Genomic DNA, 13,948 nt, shown 5'->3' on the forward strand with positions numbered 1-13,948 from the left:
CTGGGGTGGCTGCACCAGCCCCAACTCCTCTGCCAGCAGGTTCATAGAGTCATTGTGATTGGAAAAGACTTCTAAGCTCATCCAGTTCAACCATCAGTGCCGGATCCCTGCGGCAGTGCCGGAGCACGTACCTGCGAGGCAGGGAGATGCCGTGAGCCCTGCCCGTAGCAAGGTTCTGCTGTCAAATCAATCCTCATCAGAATAATACAGCATTGCATAGAGGGGTCGGAGGGAGAGAGGAGAAGATAAAAGCCACTGCTGGATGAGGGCTGTCAGACCAAGTATCTGAGCCTGAGTAGTTTCACCTAGGAAGTGGTATTCATAGCCAACTAAGCTCCTCAAAGGTTGAGCCTGCGGTTATGGTGGGTTGGAAAAGAGAGAAAAAGTGCCTGAGGTTGAAGGCAAACCATTAAAAAGTGTACAAGGGGAGCAGGCAGCGCACATCACTGCGGAGATGCGTCGCTGGTCTAATCTTTGCTCCTGCCTTTGTAGCTGCCAATTATTCCAAACAGTTTTCTGGAAATATTTGGCAAAAGGTCCTTTAAAGATCCTTGGCTCCACCTGTACGTCTTCTCTGGGGCCGGTAAGCCTGTCTGTCAAAAGACTTAATGGACTGGAAAGGTCTCCTGGGAAATGAAGGTGCAGTAGGTAATGGATTCAGGTGCCGGTGGAGACATCTGCAGTCCATTGACACTGCAGCAGCATCAATAAAAAATGAAGGAGGGCTTTGGGATGACATCTCAGCCTTGCGCTGGGTCTGCTCCCAGATCTCTGGCTCTGCTGTAGCCGTGCTTCGGCGAGTAACAGCAGCCCCTGGTAGAGACTCTGTCAGCGAAGGGGGCTCTCTCGGTGTCCGGATGACTCCTGCTGCGGTGTAGACATCGATGCCAGAGGCAGCTGGGGTGGGGATCGGGCCGCAGGGGGTGCTTAGGAGGAGGGCAGCAGCTTTGGGAGGCACGAGGCCTTCTAAAGGCAGCACAGAGGAAAGGCTGTGGCTCCCCATAGCATCAGCAGCTGGTTCAGCATCCCCTGTGCATCCCAGTACTCCGAAAGGGTTTGTATCCCTGAGTTATCCATGGGGCAGGGAGGCTCCGCTTGTCCCAGCTTGGCATACCGGGGGCTGGGGTTTGCAGAAGGCTTAGGCTGGCATCCAAAACCAGGAGCAGAGGGTGCTTACTGGTTTGAGTTTTAGCTTTGAAACACATTAGCACCATGCCCCGGACAGGCATCTGCCCTCTCCACAGAGCAGAGTCCTCGGTTCCTGCCAGAGAGCGGCCTCGGCACCAGCAGCAGCTGAGCAGGTTTGGTCTGACAGCCCCCTCAGAGCTCCCCTGGAGGGAGTGCTGGAAGCACCATCCCCACGCCTCTGAGCCTGTCTCTTAGCTCCTGGCCTCTGCTCAGCCTGCTCGTTGTCAGATGGCTTCTGGAAGCTCATGCTGAGAGTCTTTCACAACATCTCCTCTCCATTCTGGACATGCCAGGACAACCCACGCTTTTGGGTACCACATTCCCTGGAATCAGGCTGGGAGAGGCAGTCTGTGTCCTGTGTCACAAGCAGCTGACATCCTGGTAAACAGAAGCAGCATTTCACTCCCTGTGAAACGCAAAGCAAAGCCCTGTTTCCATTCTTCATTGTGCCGGAGCCTTATATGAAGCCAAGGTACTTGCTGCCCTTTAGAAATGTGTATTTGGTGTTAAAATTGTCATTTGTTAGTGCTGGTTTTGTGGCATGAGGTAGAGTCACGGAATATCTACCTGCTTAAAGAGAGGGAAAATAAATCCCTGCAAGCAGAACGCTCTAATGAATCCAGAGCTGGGAAGAGTTTGCCTGGCATCCAGGCTGGCTAACTCTCCTTTTTCTTTTTTTTTTCTCTTGTTCTTTATCATTAGGCTTCCTTGAACTTTAACTGAACCATAAGGGAACTCTGAAAAGTCTCAATAGCTGCCCTGTGAGGATTTGACTTGCCCATTGGATCTGCTATTTATAGTGTCCATTAGTACAGCGATGTCTGTCCTTTTGCTGCAGTCACGTATAGCAAAAGTACTGCTCCTCTGGCGAACTGTCTGTGCCTCCTGTGTCACCCGAAATATCCATCAACGGAATGTGCAGGAGTGAGCCTTTCTCAATTTAAAACACCCAACCAAACAGCTCCCCCCGCTCCCAAAACCCAGAGGCCTTTTGTATTTTTATTCACTTATTTTGCATAGGCTGAAATTGAAATTTCCATTTTTCAGGGGGCAGCCTTTCACCTCCGGCCATATCCCCCCGTGGAATCCAGTCTTTGTCTCATGCAAATTGAATCAGGAAGAGAGCCAAGAGGGCAGGAGCTGCCAGCCTTGGAGAGCCCATTTGCACCCCAGAACCAGGCTGGATGTGAACATATATGAATTCTGGACCAAAGGAGACCATTTTTCATAGGGATTTGTCTTACCGTGCAGTAGCTTGGATGGTGGAGAGCAGGTGACCAAGTGAACATCCTTTGGATATGCTCCAGGGTACTACATCTGGTGTACATTTGCATATTCTTGATTGGAAAAATTAATTCGAGCCTTTTCTTATAATTTTCATGTGAAAATAAGCTTAAAAATGGATTTTTCTAGCAGTCCTCGTAATTGGGTCTTGATTTGTTGCCCTGAGCTGGCAGTACAGAAGTGATGATGACGCTTTTGTCGGTGGCGCTGTGAGGAGCAGGTTGGTGGAAGGGTCCTGTGTCGCATCCTCCAGGGGTGAAGCGGTGCTGGCGGCGATCGGCGAGGGATCTAGTGGAGCCGTGACGCTCTACGATGCTCTGTGCCATCCTCCACACGCACCGTAGCTGTCGGGGTGATACTCTCCTGTTCTGAATGAGTGGAATCTGAACAGGGACGTACCAAGCATCAGAGGGTGCTTTATGGAAGAGCAGCTTGTTTTCTACCCATGAGGTGCTGCAGAGCACTAGCGGCAGAAGAGGGTGGGTCAAGCCACAGGGTCATTCTCGCAGTTTTCTCCAGTATCACTTGCGCTTCGCAGTCTGTGTGTGCCTCAACACAAGGAATCGTTAGGACTTGTAATGATTCCAAAGAACCGTTTACATCTAGTCCACCGCTCTGCAGCAGCAGCAGATGTGATGATCTAGGAGGTGTCTATTCCATGTTTCTTGCAAGACAAAGGAACCTAGAGGTGCTGAGAAGCAGCCCCAGTGTCCAGCAGGTGTGGAAATGGAGAATTCAAAAAGCCCCAAAGTGGGGTGCAGGCCCCTGAAAGGCAGCTGGGAAGACTGATGGGCTTTGGATCATTTTCCCTGTTCTTTGGTCCGCAGGAGGGGCCACGTGCATGACTGGATTTATGGTGCTCGATTCTATCTACTTAACAATGAAGTGGAGTTTCATCTCGTACTAGGAGCCCGTTGTTGAATAGAGGGACAGAGAGGTGGAGCTGATATACGCGGCCTCTGGCTGAAACAGGCATCTATGTCACGTATAGTCCTTTTGTAAATGTATTGACTGCCATCTCAAACCAGTTGTGTTGTTTCCTGCTGTGTGGAAGTCTGCCAGAACTTCACATCCCTGACAGCAGGAAAGCAGCATCTTCAGCTTTCAAGTCTGAATTTATCCTTGGCTAGTTTATACTCCTATATTCTTGGGCCTATTTCTTTTGATGCTCAGTAATTGTTCTGAGATGTCCATCCATCTCCTCTTGCTGTTGGCTGTAGCCACCAAAACTGTCACAGGCACTGCCCTGCTGGCAACCAGTTGGGAGAAAAGTGGATTGTAAGATATAAATGCCAACAATTATGAGCGTTCTTTGCCGGTGGGTAGGGTTTTTAATATCTCATGACATAGTTTCTGCGGAAGAGAGATTAACGTAGCACTTTGGTTTTAGGCAAACGTGACTGTGGAAGTCAAGTAACTCACATCTGTGCTTCTTGGGAGGGAGAAATCAGCTTTTCTAGAGGACAAATGAAGAGGAATAACTTTACATTAAAAATACAAAGGAATTCTGTGAATGTACTAACAGTGAGAAGAACTCATCATTCTTACCCTAATGGAGAGCGTCCCTGGTTAGAACGGTTGCAGTGAAGTTACATGTAGGGCATTGATTTAAATATACTTGCCCTTTGCTGGTCTTTGCCTGAAGGATGCAGTAATGGGTGAGCAGAGAGCTTTCATTTCTGCCCTGGGGAGGGTGATTAATGGGGACTGTGCGAGCGTGTCCTGGTGGGAGCAGGGTGTATTGCTCTCTGCCATCAGAAGCTCAGCTCCGTGTCAGGTCCTGGCACTTGCGATTGAAACAACTCTCAGCCCGCACTCTGGAGCAGCTGGGGTGTGAAGGGGTTTGTTTCCAGAGTTTGGCTCTGAGAGGAAGGAATATGTTGATTTACGAGCAAGGGAAAGGAGGCTGACACACAGATCAGAAAACAAACAAATTCAGACCTACTGTTTCAAGAGAGCGTTGCGTTGCGGTCTTAAAAGGAGTGAGGAGAACAAAGCGTACCTCTTAATCATACAGAAATATTGTTTGGCACTTCAGTCTCAAGTCCCGTAGCATGTCCCTAGATGTCTGTCCATGAAGTGCCTTGAACGTGTACTAACTGTGTGCTGAGGAGGAGAAAATACCATCCAAGCGCATGCAAGAACACAGCAAATTCCATATATTAGATATCAAGAAATCCCATTACTCAGTTGGCTGTTCTACCCGTTTGTAAAACTGTACCTGCAAACCAATAGATATTAGTAAATGATCATCTTAAAATACTGCAGTTGCTGCACGTTGTCCCAAGCGGAATGAAGAAAGAACACTCAATAAAGGTGTTTTGTGCATCTTGGCTGTAACTTCGGGGCCCTGGGTTTTATAACTAATCAGCATTTTGGAATATCTGCTCCTTCGGTTTTATTTTTGATAGTTTTCTTATATTACCTTTTAAAATTAAGTCAGCTTCCAGTTTTTTTTAATTTCAGGTTAATCTTTGTAATTTTAAAACCTAGCTCTCATTCTCATGCCTCTCTTTCTTTTTCCTGGCCCTGCTGGTGCTGCAGAAGAAGTCTCCGCGAGGATAGTCCAAGTAGTAACAGCCGAAGCTGTCGCCGTCCTGAAAGGCGAACAGGAAAAAGAAGCTCAGCACAAAGACCAGCCTGGACCACTCCCGTTAGGTAAAACAAGATGAGGAACCCTTGTGCCTGCAAATCTCATATGTATGTATATGGCAAGAAAAGCAGAGGTGTGTGTTCACAGGGGTTACGGTCATGGGTGAACTGCAGCGCGATTCTATGAAATACGCGCGTGTGTGTATATATATATATAAAAATAAATAGTATGCAGCTATTCGTACCTACAGTGCTTCCTCCCTGCCAGAACACTTCCACAGAAACTCCAAACACATACCCCAAAGGCCAGAGGAAGGCCGTGCTCCATCCAGACATAGGCAGCAGGTCCTCCAAGCAAGGATTAAGTTCTGCTGAGCGCTCGTACGTTGTGATCAAATCAGCTCGATGCTTGGTGGTGTTTTCCCCACAGACACGCTGCTTTGTTTAGTACCATGGCTAGACCCTGCTTAGGAAAGAATTAAAGTCAGTGACTAAATCAGAATGTTTGTTGGAAATTTCGTTCCCAAGGTCTTTTGCTTCATAGAACTAATTCTGAACTGCAGCAGGGAGATGTGTTTCTTGGTCATTCCTGTGTTTGCAGAGACTCAATTTTCAATGAAAGACCCCATTTTGGCAAAGAGCTTCTTATGTATTAAAGCACAGACTCCTTCTCCTTGGCCTGGGTGAGACAAAACAGGTATGAGTTCCATCTAGTTAGATAAGGTCATATAAGGGCCTCTTCCACACCACGCTGAAATCAATGGGAGGAGGAGGCCTAGCAAATTCTGCTTGGGGCTTTGAAACCAGCCTTTCTTGGGAAGAAGCACTGAATCAGAAATGGAGATCTGCCTGCTGAGAGATACCATTTATGAGACAGACCTCATAGAACCACCGAGTGTCCTGAGTTGGAAGGGACCCCTGAGGACCATCGAGTCCAGCTCCTGTCCCTGCCCAGGACACCCCAACATTCACACTGTGGGGCCGAGGGCAATGGCCAAACCCTTCTGGAATATTGTCAGGCTGTGCCTGCTTCCCTGGGAGCTGCTCCAGGGCTCCACCACCCTCTGGGGGAAGAACCTTCTCCTCATGTCCAACCTAACCCTCCCCTGGCATCTTCCTGCCATTCCCTCAGGTCCTAACATTGGTCAGCAGAGAGGACAGCTGAGCACCTGCTCTGTTAAAACAGATGTTACTTCTTTCTTTTTAAAAGAAACCCATTGGTTGATCCCCAGCAGTGGATCTGTTTTTAAAGAAAAAAAAAAATCTCAAGTTGATTGGTGTGAAATCAGATGCAGAGGTTACGCTGAGTTCATTGAAGAAAGCAGTATGTTTAGGATTTCATCATAATTGAATTGAAATAATTGAACAGAACCATCTTCTGGTTTCAGCATCCAGTCTTGTGACTGGGAGTGAGTCTAAATCGGGGTCCAAGTGCATCTAAGATGTCACCGCGCTTTGCTGAGCTGAATCACTAATAGGTCACGGCTGGCAGAAGTTCCCTCTGCTCATATCTTGTATTTAGACAAGCAATATTTGCATGTGTTCTGTGATTAACCTTCAGCTCAGCAGAAGGAAGAAAAAGCAGTGTACAGAATGCTTTTAGTTCGTGTACTCAAGGTACTTTAAAGAGATTGGATGCCTGTTTCTGATAGTGTGAATTTATAGAATCTCTTACGCTCAGATGCTTTATTGTTGTTGCCTTGGGTGACTGAAGGCTTTCTAAGTGGCAATACTGATTTAAAAGGTAATTTCGTACTTGATTTTTGCATTGTACTCTGTGACCAGAATTTTGAAAAGAACTCATCCCATCTGAAGGAAAAAAGAAACCTTTTATTATAGCTTTAAAATTCCATGTATTCTGAAAGAGTCTATCTGCAAACCCGCCAGGCATAAATCTCCATCGCCTAATTCTCTCTGCTGGGCAGAACAGGCTGACTGCAGCTTGTATCAAACATCGGTCTTCCTGGAATTAATTGCTGTATCTCATTGTCACTGTTTGATTTCTAGCAGTCGAAGAGTCAGCCAACCTGCCTCCTTCCCCGCCTCCATCGCCAGCTTCCGAGCAGACTGGAGCTCTGGAGGAAGGTAAGGGTCTCCTGGACGTTGCCGTGCCCAGCTGGCAGCAGAGGGGTGAGCTGTGAATTAGAGGATGGGGGAGTGAGGACATGGAGATCCTTTCTGCAGCTCCGTGAGAAAAGATGAGGCGTTCCCCAGCAGTAACGCCCCATCTGCAACCCAGCCGAGTGCACGGAGGAGGCGGGCACGGATGCACAGAGGTAACTGGCAGGATACATTAGGTACATCTATGTCAAAGGAAACAGGATCAGGACGCTCACCCTCTTATCTTTTGCACCAGTATGAGCCATGGTGTCTGCTCTCCCAGTGTGGTCACCAAATCTGTGATGCAGTGTGGGGCATCTTTGTTTGGCTGTGGTTTTTTTAGTTGCCGTTAGCTTTGGGTTTGGGGTCTTAAATGCATGAAAGCAAGGAGATTCAGAGTTGGATCATTTCTTTGTCTCTGACCTGTGATTGATGGTTCAATGCATATCTGTATTTGGGAATCAAACTCTCGTCTCTCAAAGCACGTTTCTACCTTGTTCCGCACCACAAATGTTCAGTTCCAGTAGCCCATCATCACTGCATTTTCCTCCTGCTACAATCCCCTCCAGCAAAGAACTTATGTTCTGGCTTAACTTTAAGCAAAGGCCTAAGTCCCAGAGAAGCTGTCACAACGGTAAGCGTGTGCGTCAGAGCTTGGTTCAACACCAGACGGCTGCTACGTCCAGGTCATCAGCTCAGGGAGACAGCAGTGTGTTAGAACTGAGCCCTACCATGTGGATAAAAGGGAAGGATTTGGGTTCCAACCTCCAGGGGACTGTTAGTTGTCCACTGCCATGTCAATAGTGGGTTTACATGTCCATTTATTTCCTTCTTTCGGTGCTTTTTGTTTCTTTTTGTTTAATAAGTGCATGAAAATAATTCCTTATCATCTGCTGAACAAACGTTGATATTTTGTCACAGAGCCTCTGTTCACTTTGCAAGAGGACAGTCCCTATTTCTGCCTGACTCTCAGTTTATCAGGACACTGCAATTAGGCAAATTCTATCCTGCGGTCATTTTGGAGATAATGCAATTACAGGCTGTGTTAACATCGGCATGTGTCAGCCCGCTGTACTGGGAATACCTACTGGATGTGGTTAGTAACCAATAGAAAGAAATTGATTCATTGATTGTTGATTTTTCTTTTTGAAAACATCTGCCCGTTGCAGTTTTAAAACACTAATGAGCAGTTCCTAGCCTGGTCACCCGGAGGTGATGGCAACCAGAACCAGAAAGGATGCCAGCAAGGTGTTAGCAAAGGCTTTTAATGTTGTTACCAGGGGTTCATAGGATCATTAAGGTTGGAAAAGACCTCTAAGATCATCCAGTCCAACCAGCCCGGCAGTGGGTTTACCACTATCTTTTTATTGTATCGTTCACTTGACTCATTGAGCGTAAGCTTTTTGATTTTGCAGATCCCCAGAAGGGCTCATTCTTCTGCTTCAGGCCGATGTCAAAGTTCTTTCATTACCTTTGGCTGAGGATTAGCTTTGTGCAGAGTTTCTGTCAGCAGTATTATTTGCACGTATTTTAGGGCTTTATTAAGTCCTTATACTAGTTAATTGACCAGAGCAAATGGAAGCCATTTTGCCAGTTGTATTAACACAAGAAGGTGGCAAAACACTCTGCAACTTGAGGTTATTATGGGCTGCCAGACTGCGCTGCTCCCAGTTGTGCGTATGATTCAGCAGGTCACTTAAGATGGTTGTTCTTCTCTTTCCTTGCACATAGAGTTGAGTTAATATAACAGCACACACTTACCTGCCCTGCAGGAGTGGCTGCAAAGACTGAAAGGTCAGTGTTTAAGAGGCGATTGGATGATTTACCCAATGTCACAGTTTTTTAAAGCATTCAAATAATTTACTTTAACATCAGTCCAAGAGACTTTTCCATGACAAGGTTTTGATTGTGTTGTTAATTTTCAGGGCAGATGGCCTGTATAAATGCTGGAAGTGTAGGTTTGTAAGGGAGGCGTGGACAGAAATGGTGAGCTGAGTCATTCGTGCACTCTGCTGGGAGCTTCGTGTTTGTGTCCGGCTCTGAAACGACCTCACAGCAGAGCTGGCTGATGAACAGAAGGAAGTTGTTGAAAACATTTTCACCAAAAGGTGTATTAAGTTGGTTTTCCCCCCAAAATCAGCGTTGTTCATTCAGTGTAGCTGGCGGTAGCTGGCACGGTCCTTATTTCCTGCGGGTAGGTTGAGCTTTTGCTGACTTGACTGAGCCAGACCTGTCATTTTAATTCAGGCAAAGCTGCCTTTCAGAAGAGTTTGCCTCAGCAGGGTTTGACTCAGTTTTACTGTACCTGTTTAAACCTTCAGCTCCTTCTACCATCTGGCTGTCTATCCCCATGCATCGTTACATTGTCTGTCTGTCTGCTCAGTAAAACACCATTGATGAGTTTAACCCAGTTGCTGAACAGAAAGGTGTTTGTGTCTACCTCAAACCTCTTTTTTCCCCCCCTTCTCTGAGAGCATTTTCCTAGTGCACTTGTCAGTGTGTGTTGTGTTGCTCTGGATCCAGAAGAGCCTTCCTTCAGTCACAGTAGGAAGGAAATCAGTGCTGTAGACATGACAAAGGTGGATGTGGCCAGCCATGCAGCAAACACAAATTAAAAGGGAAAAAAAAAAAGGTAGAGAAGACAGAGAGGAGAGGTTTGTGGGTCAAGTGTATTTCCTGAGAGGAAGGAGTCAGTGGATGGAGGTTTCTTTCTTTCATTTGGCTGCAGAAAAACGTTCAGATGAGCCTGTCCCTTTTCACTGCTGCAGAAGGTAAGAGAGCTAATTTGACTTAGTGAAATTCTTGTGTTTATTTCAACTCTAGTAAGATAATTTTGCTCAGGAACTGAAATTTTCCCGAGCACTGTCTAGTCTGTTTCTCAGTTCTAGCTGGTCGTGCGAGGCTGATGCAATATTCTTTTGCCAAGTTGGTTTTTCTTTTGTGCTCTTGTGTCTTTTGACAATGGTCAACAGTGTCTTCATGCAACCATTTGTCTTGTTACAAGACCGAAGGAAGCCTCTGATGGGCAGCCTTCCCTTTCCAAGTAGGCATTTCAGGTTAGGCTCTATAGAATATAAGAATATTTTGCAAACTAAAAGGAATCAAATGTCCTATAAAAAAATGGATCTATTTACAGTGAAAATTACTCTTCAGAAAGGCATTTTCAAAAGATACCTGGAAGCTGTAGTAGAATTAGTCTTTGTGAGAAATGATTTTAATCTTGGATTTCAGAATACCTTGGGGAGTTTTCCCATGCTTTGGGATGAAAAAAGAACTATTAGGAGTGACTAAAATAACAAAGAGAGGATTTTTCTTGTTGCTGAAATAAAATACATCATTATCCTGTGAATGAAATTATCTACAGCGATTTTGAAAATATCTTGATTAAAACTGATAAATAAAAAATGTAAGTCTAGCAGCCACAGACATGACAGCTCCAAACAATGCTGGACTTCGACCTCCTCATGATTTGGGACCGTTTATCTTAACCTTTTTTACTGTTGTCAGTTCTTGTAGTCTTAAGGAGCGGGGGCAGGGCCTGTATTTTCTTGCCTAAAACCCATGCAGAGCTATAAAGAAGGAATTCTCAGCCTTGTTTGTGTCGGTATGGAGAAGTCCTGGGGTTTCTGAAGCTAGTAGGAAAGTTTGAGCCCCCTGATCCAGTGGGAGGTGTCCCTGCCCACGGCAGGGGTGGAACTGGATGGGCTTTGAGATCCCTTCCAACCCAAACCACTTCATGATTCTATGAAATCCAGCAGGGTAGCTGCAGCTGCTGAAGGCACCCCGTAAGTGCAGTGCTCATCAACGTGCCAGTTTTCATACCCTGAGGATGGACTTAAGTATTTTTTCCCTAGTTCTAGGTGTTTAGGGTTTTTTGTGGCTTTATTCATGGTGAGAGGGCATCTCAGCTGACCCGAGCTCTCCGTCTCCCCTTTAGGTGGGACGGATCAGGTGGCAGGCTGGTTGTTTTTACTGGGCCGTGTTATTTTCCTTTGTCTTGCCAAACCAAGCCCAAGCTCCCCCTCCGTGTCGCTGTCAGTAGCTGGTGTGGTTCTGAGATGATTATGTGATTATCTGCGATGCCACGGTGACGGGTGAATAAAGCTGTCACTCCAAAGCGCTGGCGAACGCCACGGTGGGAGCCAGTTCACCCACAGCAGCATGACACAACAGCCTAAAATACAGGACTAGTAGAGATTGCTCTGAGTAGGTTTATGTGACCTTTATGAGGAAAAAACATAGCTAGTTCTTTGGGAAAGGGTTTGTGGTTTTGTTTGTTTTTTTTTTTTTTTTGTTTAAATGCTACTTATTTCCAAGGAAGAGAAGAGAGTGGGGGATTTGGAAATAGGTAGAATGAAAAATAAAGCCACCACTGACCAAAATGTAAGCTGGTTTGCTTTTTAATTGAAGGACTTTTTGAAATTTACACTTTCAAGCCCTTCCCGTGGTGACGCTGAGGGATACAGCTGTGGTGGGGGCTTCAGAAGTTTCTCATACAGTCAGCCAGCTGTGTCGTACGTCTGAGAGTCCGTGTGAGCTGTGGTTTGTGTACCACGTGTATTCCTCTGAAGAATGGTGGTATGGTTTTGAAATGTCTTTATTTTGAAATGCCTGGCTGGAAAGCTGCCTGGAGGAGAGGGACCTGGGGGTGTTGGTTCACAGCGACTGAACATGAGCCAGCAGGGGCCCAGGTGGCCAAGAAGGCCAATGGCATCTTGGCTTGGATCAGAAACGGTGTGACCAGCAGGGCCAGGGAGGTTATTCTCCCTCTGTACTCGGCACTGGTGAGACCACTCCTCGAATCCTGTGTTCAGTTCTGGGCCCCTCACCACAAGAAGGATGTTGAGGCTCTGGAGCGAGTCCAGAGAAGAGCAACAAAGCTGGTGAAAGGGCTGGAGAACAGGCCTTATGAGGAGCGGCTGAGAGAGCTGGGGGTGTTTAGCCTGGAGAAGAGGAGGCTGAGGGGAGACCTCATTGCTCTCTACAGCTCCCTGAAAGGAGGTTGTGGAGAGGAGGGAGCTGGGCTCTTCTCCCAAGTGACAGGGGACAGGACGAGAGGGAATGGCCTCAAGCTCCGCCAGGGGAGGTTCAGGCTGGACATTAAGAAAAAATTTTTCATGGAAAGGGTGATTGGTCCCTGGCAGAGGCTGCCCAGGGAGGGGGTTGATTCCCCTTCCCTGGAGGGGTTTAAGGCACAGGTGGACGAGGTGCTGAGGGACATGGGTTAGTGTTTGATAGGAATGGTTGGACTCGATGATCTGGTGGGTCTCTTCCAACCTGGTGATTCTATGACTCTGTTCCGGCGGCTGGTGTCCGGTGTTCCCACGCAGCGTGTGCCACACACACACATCCCACGTGTTAAACTGCACGGCTGCCTCATTCCTCCATCCCGCCTCCGCCTGCGGCCTGGCCAACTCCATCCATTCCTTGGTCTGACGTCACGGCGAGTGTTGCCACTGCATGCGTCCGTCCTGTCTCGTGTTTTCTCTGTCTGTCCTGCCGTTTTTTGTCTGTGTGTCTATTTGTAGATGAAGGGGCGGAGGATAAGGTGGGACCGCTGCAGCACCCGGGCCGTGGGGCTGCTGCCGGCAGGGAGCGGCGCCAAGCCCTGGCCCCCTCCATTTCAGTGTCTGTGCCCGATGATGAGCCCTACAATTCGGATGAGGAGTACTATGAACACCCTTTGTTCAGCTCGGAGTGGACTGGCTCTAGTACACGTCCCAGTGCCACAGTGAAGAGCGCAGAGGCCCTGTTGGGCCATGACAAAGGTGAACTCAGCATGGTCCCGTTTTGTTCCTCTTCCCCTGCACCCACTGCCATCCGTTCCATTATAGATGTGCCCGCGGTTGCTGCTTTCTGGGGAGGGAAGCCGAGCTGTATTTTCTCCCCACGTGGAAGCGATGCCCCTCTGGAGTCTCCCTGTCTCAAAGCGAAGCTGAAGCGTGAGCGGCGATTCCAGCTTTGGGGTCGGTGAAGCCACGCGCTCTGCTTAAACCAGGGCTCTTGCTCTTGGCTTACAGCAGAGGCAGAGGGAGTAGCCGCTTAAAAGCAGCGTAAGCTACGTAATTTGTTCTTTGTGCCAGAGAGTCACTTCCAAGAACAGTGTGAGAGCAGGCTTGCTGGAGGTAAGTCAGTCGTTAACCCCACGTCTGCACCAAAGAGCAGCAGAAGGACTTGGATTCCCCAGCAGGCAAAGGAAATCAGTTCTACCCCAGCACACACAGGTGACTTCAGGCATAGTGGGTCATGTTTGATCTCTAGTTGTCTTGTGGGTAGCACCCAGTTAACATCGTGTCCACTAACTGCAAACAAGGAGGGGGAAGGTTTACTCTTAGCTGTGTTTCTGTACCCCCTTTTCTATGGCCCGAGCACATCCGTAAGTATTAGTTTATCAGTGGGAGTTACATGAAAGTGAATGGAGACTAACAGGAGTGCTGATGGCTTCTCCAAGGCAAAATATATCACATTTCATCTCACAGCAGTTACTAACTCAATCCTGGGACTCAGGAGCTGAAGTTAAAACCAGTACTGAATCCTCAAAAGGTTTGTGTCTCCAGAAGATGGAGGTAGATACCTGAAGCTTTGCATTGGGTCGTTTAAAGAAAACCAGTGTTTTACAGAATTAACAGAGTAACACAACCTAATACTGCAACAACAGCAGCAGAAAGTGATTGGTGTTAATTGAAGATTGTTAATATTGGTATGTCTACCTGAAGCCAGGGGAGACAGAAAGTCATGGGAATAGCCCTACTGCTGCTGTACTTAGAGCACTCCTGGGTTGGTT

The 13,948-nt window shown here is 47.4% G+C and overlaps 1 protein-coding gene across 40 annotated transcripts in view; it reads left to right on the top strand.

The window, feature by feature from the left end:
* Positions 1–13,948, top strand: part of MAP2 (microtubule associated protein 2) — a 163,568-nt gene that overhangs the window by 115,158 nt on the left and 34,462 nt on the right. For 30 of the 40 annotated variants that reach the window (XM_069860515.1, XM_069860535.1, XM_069860529.1 and 27 more), the window contains 2 exons: positions 5,017–5,130; positions 7,072–7,149. In XM_069860515.1, the coding sequence (XP_069716616.1) occupies positions 5,017–5,130; positions 7,072–7,149 (192 nt within the window). The remainder of the gene's footprint in view (positions 1–5,016; positions 5,131–7,071; positions 7,150–13,948) is intronic. The other 10 variants (XM_069860530.1, XM_069860558.1, XM_069860557.1 and 7 more) reach the window with 2 other exon arrangements.

This window comes from Phaenicophaeus curvirostris, chromosome 7 (assembly GCF_032191515.1).
Source record: "Phaenicophaeus curvirostris isolate KB17595 chromosome 7, BPBGC_Pcur_1.0, whole genome shotgun sequence".
NCBI classification, from domain to species: Eukaryota; Metazoa; Chordata; class Aves; order Cuculiformes; family Cuculidae; genus Phaenicophaeus; species Phaenicophaeus curvirostris.